Source organism: Sciurus carolinensis, chromosome 12 (assembly GCF_902686445.1).
Source record: "Sciurus carolinensis chromosome 12, mSciCar1.2, whole genome shotgun sequence".
Lineage (NCBI taxonomy): Eukaryota > Metazoa > Chordata > Mammalia > Rodentia > Sciuridae > Sciurus > Sciurus carolinensis.
This window is the reverse complement of record NC_062224.1, coordinates 4,264,213-4,286,105: the sequence shown is the minus strand read 5'-3', so window position 1 is coordinate 4,286,105 and position 21,893 is coordinate 4,264,213. Positions and strand designations below refer to the sequence as shown.

The following is a 21,893-nucleotide window of genomic DNA, read 5'->3' as shown; positions in this document are numbered from 1 at the left end:
AGGAGCATTGCAAGTTCAAAGCCAGCCTCAACAACTTAGCAAGCCCCTGAGCAACTTAGCAAGACCCTACCTCTAAATAAAAAATAAAAACAAACTGGGGATTTGGCTTAGTGGTTAAAAGCTCCTGGGTTCAATCCTTGGTACCAAAAAAAAAGTCCAAGAAAATCTCATGCATTAAAAATCCTAATTATAAAAAACCTAGAAAATTAATTAGAAAGTAATTATGTGCATATTTGTTTTTATCCTTTAAAAAATACAGAAAGAAGGAAGAAATACTTGGTCCTACTGCTACTTAGAGAATACTAAGGAAGACTTTAGATTTATGTCAGACTGTTGGACAATAAGATTCGCACAACCAGTTCTTGGTGTAAAACTTGCATTTCAGAGAAATGGCAGGAATAAATGAAAATGTGTTCTTCCTATTTCTAATGATGATGAATAATGTGATCCCAGACTTTGAAGCAATATCTAATATCAGATTCATGTTTATAGTAAATCTAGACTAGAAAGTGATAACCTTGGCTTAGTAAGGAGGTGTCAAGGTGGAAGTGTAGCATATTTTCAGAGATAGGTTATTGAGAGTAAGGTACATGCCCAGCTACACTAACTTATAATGTGACCTGTTAGTACTTCTTGTCAACAAGTGTTCTCATGCTTATATCCATAATAAAACAAGTGCAAAAATTATAGTCTTTGTATTCCACCCCCCGCAACCCCCCAATATGGAGAGTTTCAGATAAAGGACAGAATGAATGGTTTGAGAACTATAAATGGATCATATATCTTCAAAGATACATATAAAGCTAAATATCAATTTATGTATTTTAAAATTGTTCCTAGAAAGATTTTCTGCTATAAGTAAATTTAACCATGTGAGCATGCAAAAGAATTTCTCCTGACTCAACTTTAATTTGTTACATATTAAGGAGAAAAAACTGAAGAGGAGGATGGTCAAATCTACAAAAGACTCTTGGAATCTATACTTACAAAAATATCACTGAAGAACAATGTAGACCACTTGTTAGCTAGGTAAGCTATTGTTTTTCATGCCTGTGACTCAATATTTGTTTCAGCATTGGTTAGCAATAGCAGAAAAAGCAAAAGTAATTTTTCTGCTTGTCTTTGAAGCTTATAGAAGGAAATGGAAGGTAGTAGTTAAGCTAAATTGAATGCAATTTGTGAGTATTTAAAGATACTAATAAATGGATGGTAATGTCTGAAATAATACACAATTGAAACTCATTTGGGGGTAAGCATGCAGTAAAGCTTATTTCTAACTAGGCATGATGGTATACATCTGTAGTCCCAGCTGCTTGGGAAGCTGAGGTGAGCAGATCACTTGAGCTCATATGAGTTCAAGACCAGCCTAGGCAACACAGTGAGGACTTATCTCAAAAAACAAGCAAAATTATTTTTTCCTTTTCCGTAAAAGGTCTCCCTTTTTTTCTTTTCCTAATTAAAGATCAGCTTGATAACAGTGAATGTAATTGCAGTAGGATGTAGGTTAGAATCCTGCTTCCTCCTTTCCAGTGGAGTAGTAAGTTCTGGAGGTCAGACTTCCTGAATCTATTTTTGCTATCGTTTGAGATAGCAAATGCTGATGTGCATCTTTTGTCCTCTTGCTCAGAGGTCAGGTTGAGAATTAAGTGACAGTGTACATGTGAAGGCTTAGCTTAGACTCAGGAATGAGAATGAGATTTAAAACTAAAAACCCCAGTCTTTTATTCCAGCATACTGGGACTGAGGGTTGACTTTTGTTGCTATTTATTTGGACCTCAGACAAATTGGAAGATGTCGTATGTCTTACCTTTTTTATCAGTAAAATAGGCATTATAATTTCTACCTTGTACAAGTTGTCAGAGATAATATTTGTGAAGCACCTAGATCGTAGGAACGACTGAATGAATAATATTATTCTCCTACCTGTTGCTATTTCTGCTTCCTTTTGCAGCCTTCTTTTTGAAGAGTATATATCATATTGTTCACAGGAGGAAATTGATCCTAATAAAGTGTCTTTGCTTAATGAACAGTTTCTTCCACTCATAAGACTGTTGGAAAGCAAGTAAGCTCTGTGTGTGTTTGTGTGCTTTGTTCATGTGTACCTCCTCCTATTCTGTGAATATAAAGTTCACAGGTCACATCTTAACATATAGTAAGTTGTAAAGAGATGGCTTCTTTTTTCTTTTTCATGAAGGTACAAGAATAGGAATTAAATATATTTGAAATACAAAAGGGAAATAGACCATGTATAACCAGAAGAATGAGAAGTTATACTCCATTTATGTATGATGTGTCCAAATGCATTCTACTGTGATGTATAACTAATAAGAACAAATTTTTTATGCAAATAAAAGGGGGGGAATAGTTGTATGGGTACTGTGGAGGATAATTATTTTTATAGAGAGACTATTTTTGTTCTTGAAGCCATAAGAATACCAAATGTGGACATTCTTGGTTATTTTTGGTTATTTGTTTTTTGTTTTTTTTTTCTCCCCCCAAGTTATAGATGGATGCAATACCTGTTTTTGTTTTTTTTTTGTTTTTTTTTTTTGTTTTTAAATGTGGTGCTGAGGATCAAACCCAGTGCCTCCCACATGTAGGACAAGCGCTCTACTACTGAGCCACAATCCCAGCCCAGTCATTTGGTTTTATATATACCATTTATCAAATTTAAAGCATCACTTTCGGTTATTTTTAAAATTTCATTTTATTTCTTTCCTTTATACATGTATGGTGTATGTGACCGGTAACTTTCTTAAGAATAGTGAATGAACTCCTTAATCTCTTCCCAGGTACCCCAACACATTAGATGTTGTATTAGAGGATCACCTAAAAGAAATTACAGGTCTTAGGAAACAGGAACTTTTTCACCAATTTATTTCTCTTTCTACTAGTGGAGGAAAGTATCAGGTATGTTTTTTTTTTTCTAAAGGAATTGTGATCTTTAGGAAATAGACATGTAGTTGCTTGAAGAGCTGCAGACAGAAAAGTTCTACTCTCCTTCCAACTTCAGAAATGAGACTACAGTTTGCCTGGTTGTTTGATGTAAGGCTCAGAGGCAGGAGTTGAGTATTGAAGAAAGTACAGTCATTTCAAATAACAGAACACCATGTTTATTTCAGAGAAACAGTTGTTGAGGAATTTCACATACGTTGTTCTTTAACAACTACCAGAGGGGCTGAAGTTGTTGCTGAGTGGTAGAGTCCTCACCTAACACTTGTGAGGCACTGGGTTTGGTCCTCAGTACCACACAAAAATAAATAAATATAAATAATAGAAGATGGAGTAAAAAAAGAAAAACAATCATCAGAGGTTGGGGCTCCTTGTCTTTCTCTGGGTCTCTGCTTTAACTGTAGTACCCTGCGGCTCCGTGTGACCATTTCAGTTGTGATTAGATCGTGATCATTATAGGACTTCCAGAATCTGGTGCCGCTGCCCATTGTTTTTATGCTTGAAATTTGAAAATGGATATAATGAAGAGAGTAAGATTGGTTTAGTTTTTCTCTTCCATATTTACACTTTATCGGTATTGCATTTCCAAATCTTAGGTTGATAGGTAGTCTTCCTTCTTAGTCTGATTATATAAATTAACTAAATTGTTATTAATTTGAGTCTCAGATTTGTATTTCACTAATTTATTTTGTGGTTAATTTCGGTGCTATTCACTTGGAAATAGGTATCTATAAAAAGGGCAGAGTTACTTCATAGAATTTCTTCACTAAATTGAACCTACTCATACACACAGGCGCACACAAAATCACACCATTAGCAATACGGATGTTTTCATCTCTTGTGATTCACCATGTTCTGGAGACGGTTTTACTTTGCTTTTTGGTTTTTGTAGTTTTAGATGGGTGTTATTAAATATGTTGTGCAGTTTGGAATGTTTTTATTATTGGTCATATGCTGCTCAGATTAAGCAAAATCATTTGATAGTTTTGTTGAACCTATAGATTTTAGAAGATTCTGATACTTCCTTGATGCTCAGTCTGAATCATCCACTTGCTCCTGTGCGACTTCTGGCTGTTAATCATCTGAAAAATGTCATGAGAACATCAAAGGTATGTATCAGATAATTTTCAGTTGTGATTTCTTTTTCCTTCTGATGAGCAGAATAATTTTAGAATAAGAAATTGAAGTTATTGTTAAGAATTGATATTGCATAATTGTAGAAATGACAATTTTATTTTATAGTTTTTTGATATTTGCAGTGTCAGTTTTTAACTTTTTTTTGAACCTGGTGTGTTGTGCTTGTGAGGCAAGCACTCTACCAGCTGAGCTATATCCCCAGCTTTGTTTTGTATTTTTGTTTTATGCATTTTAAAAAGTTTACTCTTAATTTTAAAATTGATATAAATAATTTAAAGGAACTTTAGGATCTGCAAAAATGTTCTTTAAAGGTGGTTGATTTAATACTGAAGTTTTGAGAAGTGTTGCTTTGTTTTGATACATTTTTAGTCTGGCATTAATTCCATTTCTATCACAAATTGCTTATAGGTTTATCTTACTGGTTTGGTAGATAATTAAACTCATTGAATTCTGGTGTTTGTTGTGATTGGAAGATTTGGGTTTCTAGAATAAAAGAGATTTCTGAAATTTTCCTGGAACTTTCCTCCTCCTTCCTTCTTTTAATCTTTCTCCCCAGTTCTTTGGATTTGGTTAGTGTTCACTGAAGGACAGTGTATACATTCAGTTTATGGGATTGAGTGTTGTAATTACAGGTAATGTCTTTCCTTACCTGTCATATTTTGTTTTCCCTTCTCCATCAATGACAGGACATAACATTCTATTCTAGAATTCCAGATTGAGATATATGGCTTGTTATTAGGTCTTGAAGAAACTTTTGGTGGCATTTGGCAAATAAAAATTTTGTGAATTCTAAGGATTTTATTTTGTCTTCTAACAGAGTAACCTATATTTTTAATAAAATTACTTGTTTTTTCCTTTGTGTACTACTAGGAATATATTCAGGTTGATTGGTGGTCTTTTTACTGTTGTTGTTACTATGAATGTGTCTACCTAGTTTTGTTTCTGTTTCATTGCAATTCAGAAAAGAACACAATATCTAATTCTGCCAGACTGGCTTTGCAGTACATTTCCTTATCCTTGTAAACCTAGATAGTAGTTGTAGCTAACTTTGAACAGTACTTATTATGTGTAAAGCTCTGTGCTGAGCACTGGTGTGTGTTTTTAAGCCTCTAACAACCCTTTGAGTTAGCTGTTCTTAATGGAGTCCTGTTTCACAGAAAACAGTGAGGCTTAGAGGTAGGGAACTTGCTAAGGGCCTCATACCTAGTGGACATGAGAGCTTGGATGTAAACCTGGACATTCTTGCTCTTTATTTAGTCTGTTTACTTTAATATCTGGGCTCTCTTTAACAAGATCAAGTCCTTACTAAAAAAGTTGTATTTGCATTATAAATGTAATCCAGTTCCTCAGTGGAAACTGGAAGAAATTTTTACCAGTTATTGCTCTCATAAAGCCCATGACAGATTGCCTCCTTCCCATGTGTTTGACTTTTTTTTCCTCCAGTGCCTGGGCTTGTGTTTCCTGATGGGGACTCTGGAGTGCTTTTCACAAAACTGTGCTTCCTTTCTGGCTGGTCTTGTCAGGTTTATAGCAACAGCTGAATTTGTTTGTTTTTCTCTTGCTCAGGACGGCATCGATGAGTCTTTCATAAAAGAAGCTATTCTAACACGATTAGGTGATGATAACATAGATGTTGTTTTGTCGGCTCTGAATGCTTTTGAGGTGAGTAAATTTGTGGGCGTGTACATTTTGTAAATATTTTATTGCTCTTTTCACATGATTCTCTGCTGTAGGCAGGAATGTATTTGGAAATTATTCTTCCATTGAAAATTGGTTCATTTGTGAGCCCAGACTTAAGTCTTCATTAGGGGAAGCTCAAAAGAGTTATCAGACTTCACAATTTGACATATAAGGAAATTCTTCAAAAAGGAAAAGTGCTTCATAAGTTTTCATATTGCTTTTAATATGTTTTTATCAATAGCAGTACCTTGGGATCATGGAAAATTGGGTCTTGAGTGCTACTTTTGAGAAATTGCTCTCATAAACTTTGAAGTTACACTGGGATTGTTAGAAGAAAATTCTCTATAATTCATTATTTTTTAAAGTTCATTATAGAAACACCATACATATTTGAGGAAAGTAAATATTTACTCTTGGGTTTTTTCCCTCTAGATTTTCCAGCAACACTTTAGTGCGGAAGTGACTGTTTCAAATCTTCTGAATCTCTTTCAAAGAGCAGAACTTTCAAAGAATAGCAAGTGGTATGTGTTCATTTCTCTTCCTTTCTCTTTATGCTCTTTTGAATGGAGTTCTTGTACCAAGTACACACTGATTTTCCTTTTTTTTTTTTTTTAAGTACTTATAATTTAGTTATGTGGCCTTTTGGTTGTGGTAGAGGGAGACAGGTCCTAATGTGATATCCTCTTGCATTTTATAACTAACTTATTTGGTTTTATGTGTGTTCTTTACAATTTTCCTGTATAAAATTTTTAAATAAAATACAAAAGTGTATGATATACTAATAACATTATTAATATATGATGTGTTAAGATACAATACATTTTGGGAAATAGGATATAAAGAGTTTTCTGATGTTTTTACTCTGTACTTCTATATAATTATTACTTGTAATTGAAGACAAATACACATATACTAAAATTCAGAGGCACAGATACCTTTTGGAGTACTTGATGAGCTCCGGTTATTTCATTCTTGTCACGTGAACTTTTACCAACTCCTTAGAGCATGATAGCATGTCTTATGTGGTTTTGTGTCTGTCATACAGATATTTCTCACATTAATACATAGATATGAGGATGTGCTTAGTTAATTTTTTTGAATGCATGGGTGAATCTCTGGTAAGTAGAGGAGTTGAGACATCCAATTTGATGATTAATTGATCTGTTGATTTAAAAAAATCGACAAAGCTACATTAGATAATTTATAAAAAAGTTTTTGTATATAAAAGATAACTCCTGGGCTGGGGCAGTGGCTCAGTGGTAGAGAACTTGCCTGGCATGTGTGGGGCGCTGGGTTCAATCCTCAGCACCACATAAATAAAGGTATTGTGTCCATCTACAACTAAAACAATACTTTTTTTTTTTTTTTTTTTAAGAAAGTAACTCCTTTGTTAGCATGGATTTTAAGAGACGTGTCTCTAAATAATACTTTTGGTAAGGAGACCAGGATGTTGTCAGTTTAGCTACGACAACATAATGATTGATTTTTGCTGAAATCTCTAACGTGTCTCTCAAGAAAACATGCGCACATATCTCTTAGGTACAGGGCCCTGGAGATAGCAGCAGATGTACTAATCAGAGAAGAGATACTAAATGGAAATGATCAGTTGTCAAATCAGGTGGTTGTGCATTTGCTGCCTTTCATGGTTGTCACTGATGATGACGTGGGATCTGCTGAGATGAGAATTGCTGTGTATTTATCAAAATCAGGAATTTGTTCTCTGCATCCTCTATTAAGAGGCTGGAAAGAAGGTAAGAAATTCCACTGGGTTTTAGATAAAAGCAAACAGATAACACTTTAAAGGATAAGTAAATTTAAAACTGGCTGTATTTACTATTTGAATAAATTGTGTTTATTTTACATCAGCATGATTTAAAAAAAAATTTTTTTTTTTTTGCTAAGATGAAAAATATACATTAAAAAGGAAGTTGGACGGGGAACAGTGGTGCACCCCTGTAATTCCAGTGGCTCAGGAGGCTGAGGCAGAAGCATAGTGAGTTCAAAGCCAGTCTTCAGCAGCTTAGTGAGGCTGTGTCTCTAAATAAAATATAAAAAAGGACTAGGGATGTGGACAATCCTGGTACCACCAAAAAAAAAAAAAAAAAGAATAGGAAGTAGATTCAGACATTCAGAACTGGATAAGAAGGAAAATAAAAAGCAAACCTTTGAAGAGCAATACTGAAATTTTTACCTAAATTCCTTACTTTATACAATTCTTTATGTGAGTGTTGGTGGCATAAGTGCACTCTATTCATAATTTTTTACAGCTCTTGAAAATGTAATTAAAAGCACAAAGTCGGGAAAACTGATTGGTATAGCAAATCAGAAGATGATTCAGGTGTTGGCTGGCAATATAAATTCAGGAGACCCTTCTTCAATGTTGAAAATGGTAGGTGTCTTGTGATGTTCACCCCACTTTCCTTCTTGTGCTCTTGTTGGACTCTCAGCTTCTGTTTTTCTAGATTCTTCTTTCTTATTTATTTGCATGCTTGAATATTACTGATTACCTTACTTTAAACAAGTTCCGTGTTCAGATAGATACTCTGCAGAATGTTTGAGAACCTTGGTATTTATCTATCTTTTCACTGTGGTTCAGTATTGGACTAGTGAGAATAATGTGTTCTTTTTCACCTTCATTTTTGCCCTCTCATTCTCATTTAAAAGTCTTTTTTATTAAAATAACAAAGTAGAAAGTTATTTGCCTTAATGATTAAAGCTTTGTAAAGTTAATAGCTGTGCGATTTAAACACATGAACCCATTCACAAGTGCAATTATGTTCATTGTAATTTGAGAATATTTATTTTTATAAGTACTTAGAAATCAGTGCTTATTATATTTTTAGAAGCTTTATATTTGTCACCTCACTTTATGTGTTAAACACAATACTTCAATAGACTTGAGATAGAAGAAACTGTCTTATGAAAGTTAAGAGCTACTAGTAATAGAATGTGTTTCTTTTTCAAGGTAGAAGATTTAATAAATGCTGGTGAAAAGGAGACCTGTAGCCTGAAGCAGAAAGTGACATTTCATGTGATTGTGTCTGTACTTGTCTCTTGCTGTTCATCTGTAAAAGAAACTCACTTTCCATTTGCAATAAGAGTCTTCGGTTTGTTGCAGAAAAAAATAAAGAAGCTGGAAAGTGTCATTACTGCAGTGGTAAGGAGAACAGTCTGCAGAAAGCTGAATATTGAGGAAAGTGATAACCTGACCTGTTAATCACAGCAAAACTAAAACTCAGAGGCTGAGATGTTGTGTCTGGATGCTAGGTGGGAGAAATGTGAAGCAGCCTTAGGTAGTGGTAGGGTGCTGAATTAGGTGCTCCCATGCTTTTGCAGAAAATTTAATTGAGTTGTAGAGTTGCAAGGTTTTATATCTGATGTTTGACTCTTCTCTTTATTGTCTTTATTGGGTAGTTATCCAAGTTACATTTAACTATCTTTAGTGATGAAGAATTCACTTGGTGTATTAGTACTTGAACAGAACATTATTTAATTCTAGTATTTACTAAAATGAGATCCTGTATATTTTTAAAAATTTAATATTCTATTAGACATAGATCTTTCCAACCTTCTGTTGTCTTTGACAATATTAGAAGGGATGTGTTTCAACTGTTCTATTTCTACCTAGTACTATATCTAGAGATAGCGAGTTTTTTTTCATATCTGCCCTACATAATAGTATTTTGTTTTTATTTTTCCACCAAACTTCAAAGGAATTCGTAATACTGATTTGCTAAATTAATTACATCTTTATCATATTTACTTACACTTTCAGGATGTTATGAATTCTGATCATAGCCATTGTTAGCTAAGTTATGTAAACTTTAAAAGAGTGAATCTTCATATTTTTTAAAGTGTTTCAGGTGAGCTCTTAATATCTGGCACCTTTTTCTTTTGTGAAGTGTGATAACTGGAATTGTACTTCTTAGTGTTAAAAGTGTGTGCCAGTTGTTTTATATGTAAGTAGAAGACTACATTGCTTTATTTTTAAATACCCTTTCTGAGCATATTTGCAGCTATAGCAGCACATTGAGCCAATCAGAGCCCTCACAAAAGATATGATCTTATGAAACTGACCTCAGATTCTTTTCCTTTGGTAATTGTATCATACCCTCTTCAGTTGAGCATGTGAAATGAGAGAAGTTCCTTTGAAGATCTCTTAGAAATACCGTTCTTGGGCTGGGGTTGTGGCTCAGTGGTAGAGAACTTGCCTAGCAGGTGTGTGACACTGGGATCAATCCTCAGCAACAAATGAAAATAATAAAGGTATTGTGTCCATCTACAATTAAAAAAAATTAAGATAAAAAGAAATGCAATTCTTTTTTTTTTTTTTTTTTTCTGTTTAGAAACATGCCTAAATGGTTCCTACCCCTTATTTGATAAGATTAATATGAGTAAAGTTTGTTTTTAGAGATAGTTTTTTAAGGTAAAACATAGATAAAAATGAAGCAATGTTTAATCTGTATTTTTTCTTGTGAGTAGTGATGATTAGATCTCTCAAAATCTGTAAGAAAGTTATTCATCCTTCCCACCAGAATGCACATAGACAAAACTTTGCATCCTACCCAAACGAGTACATATGTCTGTTACGGTCCACCCACATAACCCATGCTCAGAACCTCTTTAAGCATGTGCTAGCTTTTGTTTCCTTTAACATTTCAGGAAATCCCCTCAGAATGGCACCCAGAACTGATGTTAGACAGAGGTTTACCAGAGGAGCTGTGGGTACATTACATAGAACAGCTCCACAGTGCCCGGAGGGTTGCAGTGGAGGACTCAGTTTTACTTATATTTTCCCTGAAGAATTTTATTTATGCACTGAAGGCTCCTAAGTCTTTTCCTAAAGGTAAGATGCAAGTTGTGAATCTTTTAAATGTGTTAGTCTCCAAAACTGAATTCTTGACTCTGTGATTCTCTGTCTTGACTGAATATTTCCTGCAGCGTGTTCTTGTACATTGTACATCGCTTCTCTTTCCCTTGTCCCTGTAGATGATACATGGTGGAATCCTGAGTGCCTGGAAGAAGATGGCAGACATTACCTGCACTTGCTCACTGGGCTCTTCGAGGTGATCCTTGGGGGTGCCGATGCCGTTCATTTCAGGGTTCTGATGAAACTTCTCATGAAGGTATGTGCATGGCACACCACTTTCAGACATTCTTCTCTTTCAGATGACATTGTAGGGGGCCAGGACTGTAACTCAGTGGCAGAGCACTTGCCTAGCACATGAGGCACTGGATTCGTTCCTTAGTATCACATAAATATAAATAAATGAAATAAAGTCATTCTGTCTATCTACAACTATAAAAAAAGAAAATTTTAAATAAAAAAGATGATATCGTAGGTTATTTTTGTTTTGACAGATTATAATAAAAATGAAAGTTCTCTTTAGCCATGTATGTAATAATAAACACAGGCCCTGTGAAGCAGTGTAATCATGACACCAACAGCATGTTGAGCAGAGATTGATATGGCTACACCCCTGCCATTGTGTTAGGCCCATAATCGTGTTTGAGAATCACAGCAGCCCAGTCTGTTTGATTTTTGATTGCTGTTTAGAAATGAGAAAACTGATGTTCAGAAAGGTTGTTCTGTGTACACAGAGTCACTCAGGAAATTCATGGTGGGCACTATTTACCTCCATGTTACCAGTAATTATTTCTTATTCTCGTCTCACTTGTTCTCTCCACAGCATTTTTTTCTTTGTTTGTTTGTTTGTTTGTTTTTGCTGTGCTGGGGGTCAAACCCAGGGCCCTGTGCTTGCAAGGCAAGCACTTTACCAACTGAGCTACCTTCCCAGCCCTCTCCATAGCGCATAACATAATTAGCATTGCTCACTCCATCTTCTAGGTCTCTTGATCAAGCTTCCCAGACACCACTCTTACTTAGTTTTTATTTAGTGTCATCTTTTTTAAGTATTTTCAAGTCAAGGTTAGAGTGAGTCTTCTGAATATCACTGTTATTGACATTTTTTCTGATTGGTTAAAATTCCAAGAATAGAATAACTTTAAGTGATATTAAACTATTTGTGTTTTATAATTGCACATTAATGATAACAGGATTTGTAACCAACTTGTTTGAGCAAGAGTTAAACTTTACACTTTGTTTCTTTCAATTAGGTACATCTAGAAGATATTTTTCAGTTATTCAAGTTTTTTTCTGTTTTATGGACTTATGGTTCTAACCTTTCAAATCCACTTAACTATCGTGTGAAGTCAGTCCTGCAGACTCAGGCTCTTTATGTAGGCTGTGCACTGCTCTCCTCTCAGAAGATCCAGTGTAAACAGCAGCTGGCATCCATGTCGTCCCCAGGTATTGAAAGTAGTCTTAATATGTTCTGTCATGTCTGACTGTTAATGCTTTCTCTAAATGTGGTTTATGTAGTTTGGAAAATTATAACTTAAAAAAATATATATATATAAATTTTTTGATTCTAAGTATTGCATTTAATGTATGAATGCCACTTGCAGAATCTCACTTAACACAAAAAGTTATTGAATAATAAAATGACAGCAGAATATGCATGAGTTCTTAATATACAACTATTAATTTCTTGTGCTTCAGCAGCTGTAGTTAGGAATGAAAGCCAAATCATCATGATGCAGTTCAGTAATCAGCTGACCGCTTATTCAGAAATATTTCTTGGATTTCTCTATTTCATTAGGCATAAGTCATTTTCAGGTTCATTGCTTTCTAATGAAACATCTGAAAGTAAAACGTATATATAATTTTTTGTAAAGTAGAATTGCAAACCCAGCATGCTGGCACACGCCCATAATCCCAGTATAGTAGGAGGATTGCAAATTCAAATCCAGACTGCCTTGGCAACTTAGTAAAGACCCTCTCTCAAAATAAAAAATAAAAAGGGTTGGGAATAGGGCTTAGTGGTCAAGCACCCCTAGGTTCAATCCCCAGTACCAAAAAAGAAAAAAATGGAGTTGCATATTTAACAAAGGAGCAGAATTTTATGAAGTTGATGAATGTGGTACTGAAAAATGAGCTGACCCACAGAGCTACTGACAAGTGGATCTGGCAGAATTAAACCATAAAAAAATGGTTGAAGATGAAAAAAATGATTCAGATAATGGATATGGTTACAGATTTTATATTATTTCATTTTTAAAAATTGGTACCAACTTGTTTTGCCTTTTGGTTTTAGTGGTGACATCTCTTCTCATTAATTTGGGAAACCCCGTTAAAGAAGTCCGTCGGGCTGCCATTCATTGTCTCCAAACCCTCAGTGGAGTGGCATCACAGTTTCATTTGGTAATAGACCATTTGGTTCCTAAAGCAGAGGAGATCACTTCAGATGCCACCTATGTTATTCAGGTAAACTCTGGCAAAGGAGATTGTGCCTGCCTGTATGTACACATGAACACATTCTCCAAACTTGACATTGTATCTTATAGGGATTTTGATGAACTAAGTCATTGAATATATAAACTGATAGTTAGGTCAGTAACTACATGTTTCCCCCATTTTTAAAAGATTATAATTTTATGTATCAATTCTGCTGTTCTTTCCTTTGGCTAAAAGACCAGTATTTAGTTTTTCATAGTAAGTTAACTTTGGGGTTTTGATTCTTTTTCCATTTAATGCTTTAAAGGGAAATGAAAAAAGTATAAGCAGTGTCACACTTGGGAAACAATTTTCCATATTTAGTATATTTAGCCTTTGTAGTTAACCCTATTTAATCCAATTTTCCTTCTGTTATACTAGGATTTGGCTACTTTATTTGAGGAACTACAGGGAGAAAAGAAACAGAAATCTCATCAGAAGTTGTCTGAAACTTTGAAAAACCTACTTTATTGTGTATATGGTTGCCCATCTTATGTTGCAAAAGATTTGATGAAAGTGTTTCAGAAAGTCAACAGTGAGGTGCGTGATTTAAGTGGATTGTACATTGCATATAACGTTATAAAAATTATAACTGCTCATGTATAAGGAAGACATTTGCAAGAGTTAACACTTGTGCTTTCTGAAGTGATAATTTTCTTAATAACTTGGGGTGAAGAGTTGAGGTGGATGGAGAAAAGGATGCGTATAAAAAAAGCACATTTTGATGTTTCTTTATGTTTTAAAATTAAGTGCATTATCCCTGTCTAATCATGAGTTTGATTTTTAAGTAGATTTAACATGTGCATGGGCGTGCAGTACTAGAAGTTCTGGAAGAACTGGTATGAGTCTATAAAATTCCAAACTTATTTCCTTATTTATTAAATATATTTGTTTATACATTTTTCTAGGGGAGCAGAATCCATAGCTTTTATTATGTTCTTAAGGAAGCTTGTGATAACCAAAGAAAGAGGGAATGAAACGCTTGTTTGTGTGGCGGTGTGTTTTGCTGGTCAACAGAGGAAAAGACCTTCATTCTGGTTCCAAAACTGCCTGACTGATAGCAAACTTTGAGAATTAAAATGCATAAAATGAAGTGAAGACTATTTGATTATATTTTCTATGCTCTAAGTTATCCCTGGTGTAGCTTAGGAGTGGACAGATAACTTGGCTAAGGGCCTGGTAGCAAATACAGTTGGCTCTCTTCATCTGTGGGTTTAGCCAATATCAAATTGAAAATATTTGGAAAAAAATTGTGACTGTACTGAACATGTACAAACTTTTTTCTTGTCATTATTTCCTAATCAACACAGTATAACAGCTATTTCTGTAGCACTTACATTGTATTAAGTATTATGAGTAACCTAGAGGTGATTTAAAGTAAATAGGAGGATGTGTGTTGGTTATATGGAAACACTAGGTCATTTTATATGAGGGAGTTGAGCATCCTGGATTTTGGTTTCTGAGGGGGTCATGGAACCCAACCCCCAGAGATATTGAGGGACAACTCTATTTTGGGCTCCATAGACCATAGTCTCTGTTGTAGCTACTCATTACTGCCATTTTGTCAGCAGAGCAGCCATAGAAGGTATGTTAAATGGGTGTGCATGGCTGTCAGAAAGCAAAACTTAGAAATACAGGTCATCTGTTGAGTTTGTCCCATGAGCTATGGTTTGCTGGCCTAATTATTAAAGCCTTTATGTATATAATTTGAATAAATGCTTACCATACCAAATTCAGTGTTTGAGGGAAGTGTAGGGTTTTAGCAAATTGTAAAATATTGTTTTAGTCAGATTTTAGTTTGTCCTGTTTCCAAGAAGTCTTAAGGAACTTACAGATTGACCCTCAGCTTCCCTCTGAAGAATGAATTGCTTTGAACATTACAGGTGAACCAACAGAGAGGACCTGATCTTAGTGTGGATTAATAGCCTCCCCCAAGTGTCATGATTGGGTTTTTATCCTGGCTAAGCCCCCAACCTTCCTACAGGGTGTCTTTGGACGTCTTCGTAGAATGGGGGAAACATCAGTATCGCTGTTTACTAACAAGTGTTCCAATCTTTAGATGGTGCTTTCTCAGCTCTTGCCAATGGTGGAACAGCTACTGGAGAAGATTGAGAAGGAGCCCACTGCTGTGCTGAAAGATGAGACCATTGTTTTGAATCTCATTCTGGAAAAATACAATGAACACTCAGCCTCCCTTTTACATAAAGACCTAAAGAGTCTAGATATGTTCTTAAAGGCTGTGCACACAACAAAGGAGCTTGACCCAGGAATGCCAACTATTCAGATCACTGCCCTTGAAAAGGTCAGTGCCTTCCTTTGGAATCTAAAGCTTGTTGTGTAACATAAGTTACTGATAGATTAGATGCATTTTAAAGACTCGTGATAGAGTCCATCTACCGTACCATTGTTGCACATAGGTTGTTAAAAAGAATTGCATTTTAAATGAGAAAATAAGATGGGAAATAATTTATATCATGAGAGAAAAAAGATGCAGATACCATCTTTGGCGTTTAAACTTGTTCACTGAATTTAGTTGTTTTTTTTCTATCCCTGCTAGATCACAAAGCCATTTTTTGCAGCCATATCAGATGAAAAAGTTCAGCAGAAGCTTCTGTGTGTGCTGTTCGATCTGTTGGTGAACTGTAAAAACTCACATTGTGCTCAGACTGTTGGCAGTGTTTTTAAAGGGGTAAGTTGCAAACTTTCTATAATTTGTTGATTAGTCTTCTCCACATGACAGCCCATTTAACTATCCTGCATTTCACTGTGTTCCTGAGAGGTCAGATGTCATCATTAGCAAAAATGATGGAAAAGTAGGTCATAGGGAGTTAAAAAATAAAAATTATAAGTCCTTGCTGTTATTTTTATTGTTGAAATATTTATAGTTTTAACAAGATAGGATGTGTCTGTGTGTTGGCATTAACAGGTGTGCCATGTCTGTTTTCAAGGAATGGGAAAGAGTGGCTCCCATGTTGAACTGGGTAATGTTATTCTATTTAAATAGTTATATGCCATGTATGAAGGAATTGAGAATTCATTTATTGGTTTAAAAGTATATGGAAGCCTAGCTAACAGCAGAATACCACCACCTGGTTATTCTGTATTTTGAATTTGCAGAACTAGAGAATTAGTATGGTGAAGGCACAGTATCCATATTTAGCAGTTCTTAAAATTTAAGATTCACTTAATTTTTTTTCTTTGTCTTTGCTGAAGCATTTTACAGTAAACCTCAAAACATCATTTACTATGCATCTTTTAAAAAACGGACATTTTCTTATGACTATAATGCCATTATTACACCTGAAAAAATTAATATTAATTTCTTAATATTATCTAAGTACAGTTTTTAAATCATATTTTTATGGTAGTAACAAAAATACGTTTTGCAATTGTCTTTTTAATCAAAATCCAAGTGTGATGATATGTAGATATCATGACAATGTTTTCTAGAGGAGAGATTTTGGGATCCCACCCATATTTGCAAAATCTGGGGTTATGACTAAGTGTACATGTGTGTCTTAGTTATTTCTTTCCAGTTGGTTAGGGTATCTCAGTCTTTGCACATGGAAACAGTGGGTATGGATGATTTGTATCAGGTGACTAGCTTTCTGTTCTAAAGGGTGAATATGAAATTGAGTGACACTGGACTAGAGAAGTGGTACCATGTTATAATCAGGACAAATGCAGAACTATAACTTGAGACCCAGAATAAACCCTCCAGAGGCAAGTGCACAGTAGCAAGAGAGTGCAGTTAAAATGAGCATTGAACTGGAACTCATGTTGGCTGGTGCTAGGTTGGTTGGTTTTTATTTACACCTCCTCCCTCTTTTCCTTCTGATTTTTCTTGTGGTCTGCAACAAAGTAGCATTAGATGACAGAAGAGTAGGGCAGAAAGTCATCCTTCCCCACTTAGTTGACTAAACTGTTCTTATGGGAAAATGACTGGTTTTAGTCTTACTGTAAAAAAATGTGAGGGGAAATTAAAATCACAAATAACACCTGTTCAACAGGCTTTGAATACTCTGTAGTGCTAATTAAGTGCTGGTTGAATTAAGATTTATTGCAAAAAGGAGCATCTTAAAATATTTGAAGGGTTATTGAAAGGAAAATGTTAACCCAAATCCCCTTAAATTCCATCTCAATAGAGAGTGTATGAAGTATTGGAAACATGCCATGTCAGCTAAGGTAAGCTTGACCTGAAGTGTAAGACAGCTGCTTTTCTCACTGTAAACATTGTTCTGATTACAGAATATATTATGTGAAACACTTTGTTATATTTGTGACAATAAATACATACCCTATGGTGAAATAAGTATATACTGATATGAGTAGATTTTTAAGATACCAGAGCAATATGTACCTTTAAACAACTACTGATATATGGAAATTTTTCAAAAGAAAATATAAGAAATTGTGAATGGTGTTTGCCTTTGGGGATTGGTCTGGGCTCTAAACTGGTATAAAGACATAAAAGTGGACACAAATGCTTTGATCATATTTCTTTTAATTATTGCTTATTGCTTTAATTTTATCCTGGTGAATTAATATCATCAAACATTCTTCCTTCCATCTTTCAGATTTCCATTAATGCTGAACAAGTCAGAATAGAACTGGAACCACCAGATAAAACTAAATCCTTGGGCACAATTCAGCAAACAAGAAGACAAAAAATGCAGAAGTAAGAGCTGTGAATGTACTGAGAATATGCTCTTGTTCCTGGGCTCTGCATGTTATGACACCATTGTGATACCCATGTTTCCTATAACTGGGTACAGAGTTTTTGCTTAGCAGTGATGGTGTTTGCATTTCCAACTTTTTGTCTTTTCTGTTTCCCAGGAAATCACAAGATACAGAATCCATTCAGGAAGTTGGAGGTTCTTACTGGCAAAGAGTAACCCTCATTCTGGAATTATTGCAGCACAAGAAGAAACTGAAAAGCCCTCAGATATTGATACCAACTCTTTTTAACTTGCTGTCTAGGTAGTGACATTTAGCTTTGGTGATCTGAGAGAGAACAGAATTCTAATAACTCCATCTCATTCTACTTAACATTCTCTTTTGAGCATATTCTCTTCTTCCTTAGTCTATCCAGTAGAGCAAGTTCAGTATTGTAGTTGAAGGTTGTGGTCTAGGTGCTCGTTGCCATGAATTCCCATGGATGGACTTCACCTGCGTCAGTAGACGACCTCTCACCTTACTGCTGCTTTTTTCTTGACTTTTGATACTGTACCCAAACTGTTGTTACTTGTATTTAAAGATACATTGAAACACCTGCTTTATTTTTTAGGCATAAATTATTAGATAGATAGGTGTGGAGTATGTCCCTGAATTGTGGAATGTGCTGTCAGGTGAAGAATAAAGTAATTCTTAACTCAAAGATTCCAGATGGGATAGTGGAAAATACAATGACGGAAAGAGAATTTGACATATGTACCTGTCAATATAAGAAAAAATTAAAGTTACAAATTTACATCTTATTTATAGATTTAATTATAGCATTTTAGTTATTATTTTCTAAACATGAGTTCTAGGCAGTAGTCATTAACTTGGCAATGAAGTAAGCAACTTTCACATTTCCTGTCATTTCTCCTCTGGTTATCCTAAAGGTGTTTAGAGCCTTTGCCACCAGAGCAGGGGAACATGGAATATACCAAGCAATTAATTCTTAGTTGTCTGCTCAACATCTGCCAGAAACTCTCCCCAGATGGTGGCAGGATACCTAAAGGTACGTGCTGGTTGGGTAAAAAACTTACCTACTTTGAGTGCATATGTTTCTGCTACTTATTTTTAAAATTTATCACCACTGTAGATGTTGTAGATGAGGAGAAGTTCAATGTGGAATTGATAGTTCAGTGCATCCGCCTTTCAGAGATGCCTCAAACTCATCACCACGCCCTTTTACTTTTGGGTACTGTTGCTGGAATATTTCCGGTGAGTGTTAATGATTTAAGACTGCAGGTGCTTGAGATATTTTTCTCCCATGGAAATGCATTGGTACTTACTGATTTAAATTCATTGGGCTGAGACTGGGGGTACAAATCAGTAATAAAGCACTTGCCAAGCATGCGGGAGGTCCTGGGTTTGATCCCTAGCACTGTAACAAACAAAAACAAACAAACAAAAAATAGCTGGGTACAGTGGTACTTGCCTGTAATATCAGGGGCTCTGGAGACTCAGGTAGGAATATCAAGTTGGAGGCCAGCCCAGGCAACTTAGCAAAGATCCTGTCTCAAAATAAAAATTTATAAAAGAGCTGGGAAAATAAATTAAAAAATAAGTAAGTAAATAAAAATAAAAAATAAAAAAGTGCTGGGGATGTGGCTCAGTGGTAGAGCACAATGTTAGCATGTGCGAAGCCCTGGGTTCAGTCCCCAGTACTGTAAAATAAGTAAATAAATGAAGCCATTAGACTTTGGGGTCCCCCAGCACTCTTGGTACTCTGTCCCTGCCTGTTTAAGGCTGGGTACTGTGAACTGGTTGATCTTGCTAAGCTTTGGTTCTCCTCTTTGGAAAATGAAAATTAGAATGGTAACCTCATTCCTAGCATTACAGTGAGGACCCATGTGTTTAACTTGTGGTTAGCTCTCAGCTCGTACCTGTCACACTGTAAGGTAGTAAGTATTAGTGTGGCTTGAAAATTAATAGCCCATTGACTATTAATTCTCTAAGCAGCCTTCAACCAGTGACAAGAAAGTTAATTTGATTATAACCTACCTCGTTTGAAGAAATATGTTCCTTCTATAAAGTACAATGTTTAAAGAGTTTTGGGCTGGGGATGTAGCTCAGTTGGTAGAGTGCTTGCCTAGCATGCACAACGCCCTGGATTCAATCCCCAGCACCACAAAAAAAAAAAAAAAAGAGTTTTGAAGAGTTTGACACTTTTCATACAGAGCTTTGATCAGAGGGTCTTAAATGGAGGTTCTCTGTGAGCTTTAAGGAATCTTCATCTGTTGAAGTCATGTGAAAAATCTATTATGTGGGACTTTTTATTTGGACAAAAGTCTGTAGATCTCAGAAGGGTTGCTATGAATGTTTGTATATAAGGTTTTGTGTACATGCCTAGGAGTAGAATTTCTGAGTCATATGGTAATTTAACTTTTCGAGGAACTACTGGACTGTTTTCCAAAGTGGCTGCACCATTTCACCTCCACCAATGGTGTATGAGAATTCCAATTTTTCCACATCCTTGCCAGAATTTGTTATATTATCTTTTTTTTTTTTTTTTATCATAGCCATCCTAATAAGTGTGAAAGCATATCATGGAATTTTGATTTTGTAATTACCTAATGATTAATGATATTGAGCATCTTTTCATAAGCAAGTATGCTTTTCATATGCTTTGATAATTTGCATATTTTCTTTGCAGAAATGTTTCAGATATTTTGCCCATTATTTACTTATTTATTTTATTCTAATTTTGGTGGTGCAAGGGATTAAACCCAGAGCTCCGCACGTACTAAGCATATGCTCTGAATAATGGCCCCAACCCCTTGCCCATTTTTAAAGCAGGTTATTTCTGTTTTTATTGGTGAGTTGTAATGAATTATTGGCCTTTGATATGCTTGAAATAGAAAATGTTGATAGTTGTGTTTTCTTTCAGGATAAAGTTCTACACAATATTATGTCTATTTTTACATTTATGGGTGCCAATGTCATGCGCCTAGATGACACGTACAGTTTTCAAGTTATTAGCAAGACAGTGAAGATGGTTATTCCAGCACTGATTCAGGTAAGCTGTCTGAACACCACCATCATTTTTATTACTTATAGTTTTTTGAATGTTACATATGATTGGTATTAAAAACCTTTCTGGGGACTGGGGTTGTGGCTCAGTGGTAGAGCATTTGCCTAGCAAGTGTGAGGCACTGGGTTTGAGCCTCAGCACCATATAAAAATAAATGAATAAAATAGAGGTCTATCAACATCTAAAAATATATTTAAAAAAAAAAAAAGCTACCTTTCTGAAGTGCTCAAGTAATTGTGGCTCCTAAGTTGTAGAATGGTGATGATGATCAAAATCAGTCTTGGAAATAATTTCCTTTCCAAGATGTGATCAGCTGAGCTGCAGCTGGTGCTGCTGGGCTGAAGGGCGTCTGAAGGCTGTGCTGGCGGAGTTTGCTTCAGAAGAGCATGTCAGCATAACAGCACACTATTGTGATCAGCAAAGCTGCTGCAGAAAAGCAGAAAAGGAGCTATTAGACCTGCAGTGGCGATTGCAGTAGACCTTTGCCAGGAGCACTCTCTGAGCCAGGTCCTTGGGAGAGACGCACAGCGTCTGCTAGGGAGGAATGAATTGCAAAGAACAAAGTGGCCTTTGAGGTGAGAGGGTGTGGTTGCATGGTGGAGTTTTCTGCTTACTCTGCTTGTTACTGTCTGTACTCATACTCTTGACCATCTCAGAGATGAACATAGTCATACCATCTCCTTTTAATTTTGGCATTAGATTGGTGTTTTATGTGTTCAATAATTTAGTAAATATAGAACATATTCCTAAAAAGAAAATCATGTGCATTAATACATGTGCCAAAAAAGTGAATGATAAAGAGTTCAGAATAGGTAAAAATCCAGATGGGCCAGGATGAACAGAAAGTTTCATAAGAAATAGAACTCAAATGGGTAGAAGAGAATAGGATTTGTGTAGTGAATGGCAGAGCAGGGAAGAGGCCTGGTGTGGACATGTGCAGAGGGCGTTCAAAGAATGTGATGTAGATCAGTTTGATGGAGAAGGTAATCGAAGATAGGCCGGAGTGAGAGCATTGGGCTATTCGTTTCTTTATTCTTTAATTCT

General features: G+C 35.5%; 1 protein-coding gene across 4 annotated transcripts in view; it reads left to right on the top strand.

The window, feature by feature from the left end:
* Heatr1 (HEAT repeat containing 1) overlaps positions 1-21,893 on the top strand; it is a 45,615-nt gene that overhangs the window by 7,945 nt on the left and 15,777 nt on the right. For all 4 annotated transcript variants that reach the window (XM_047521287.1, XM_047521285.1, XM_047521286.1 and 1 more), the window contains 21 exons: positions 927-1,029; positions 1,952-2,062; positions 2,793-2,910; positions 3,954-4,061; positions 5,656-5,751; positions 6,202-6,290; positions 7,309-7,520; positions 8,037-8,158; positions 8,735-8,926; positions 10,432-10,615; positions 10,759-10,895; positions 11,887-12,079; positions 12,927-13,096; positions 13,487-13,645; positions 15,165-15,407; positions 15,663-15,794; positions 17,683-17,783; positions 17,942-18,085; positions 18,712-18,830; positions 18,915-19,036; positions 20,706-20,834. In XM_047521287.1, the coding sequence (XP_047377243.1) occupies positions 927-1,029; positions 1,952-2,062; positions 2,793-2,910; positions 3,954-4,061; positions 5,656-5,751; positions 6,202-6,290; positions 7,309-7,520; positions 8,037-8,158; positions 8,735-8,926; positions 10,432-10,615; positions 10,759-10,895; positions 11,887-12,079; positions 12,927-13,096; positions 13,487-13,645; positions 15,165-15,407; positions 15,663-15,794; positions 17,683-17,783; positions 17,942-18,085; positions 18,712-18,830; positions 18,915-19,036; positions 20,706-20,834 (2,984 nt within the window). The remainder of the gene's footprint in view (positions 1-926; positions 1,030-1,951; positions 2,063-2,792; positions 2,911-3,953; positions 4,062-5,655; positions 5,752-6,201; positions 6,291-7,308; positions 7,521-8,036; positions 8,159-8,734; positions 8,927-10,431; positions 10,616-10,758; positions 10,896-11,886; positions 12,080-12,926; positions 13,097-13,486; positions 13,646-15,164; positions 15,408-15,662; positions 15,795-17,682; positions 17,784-17,941; positions 18,086-18,711; positions 18,831-18,914; positions 19,037-20,705; positions 20,835-21,893) is intronic.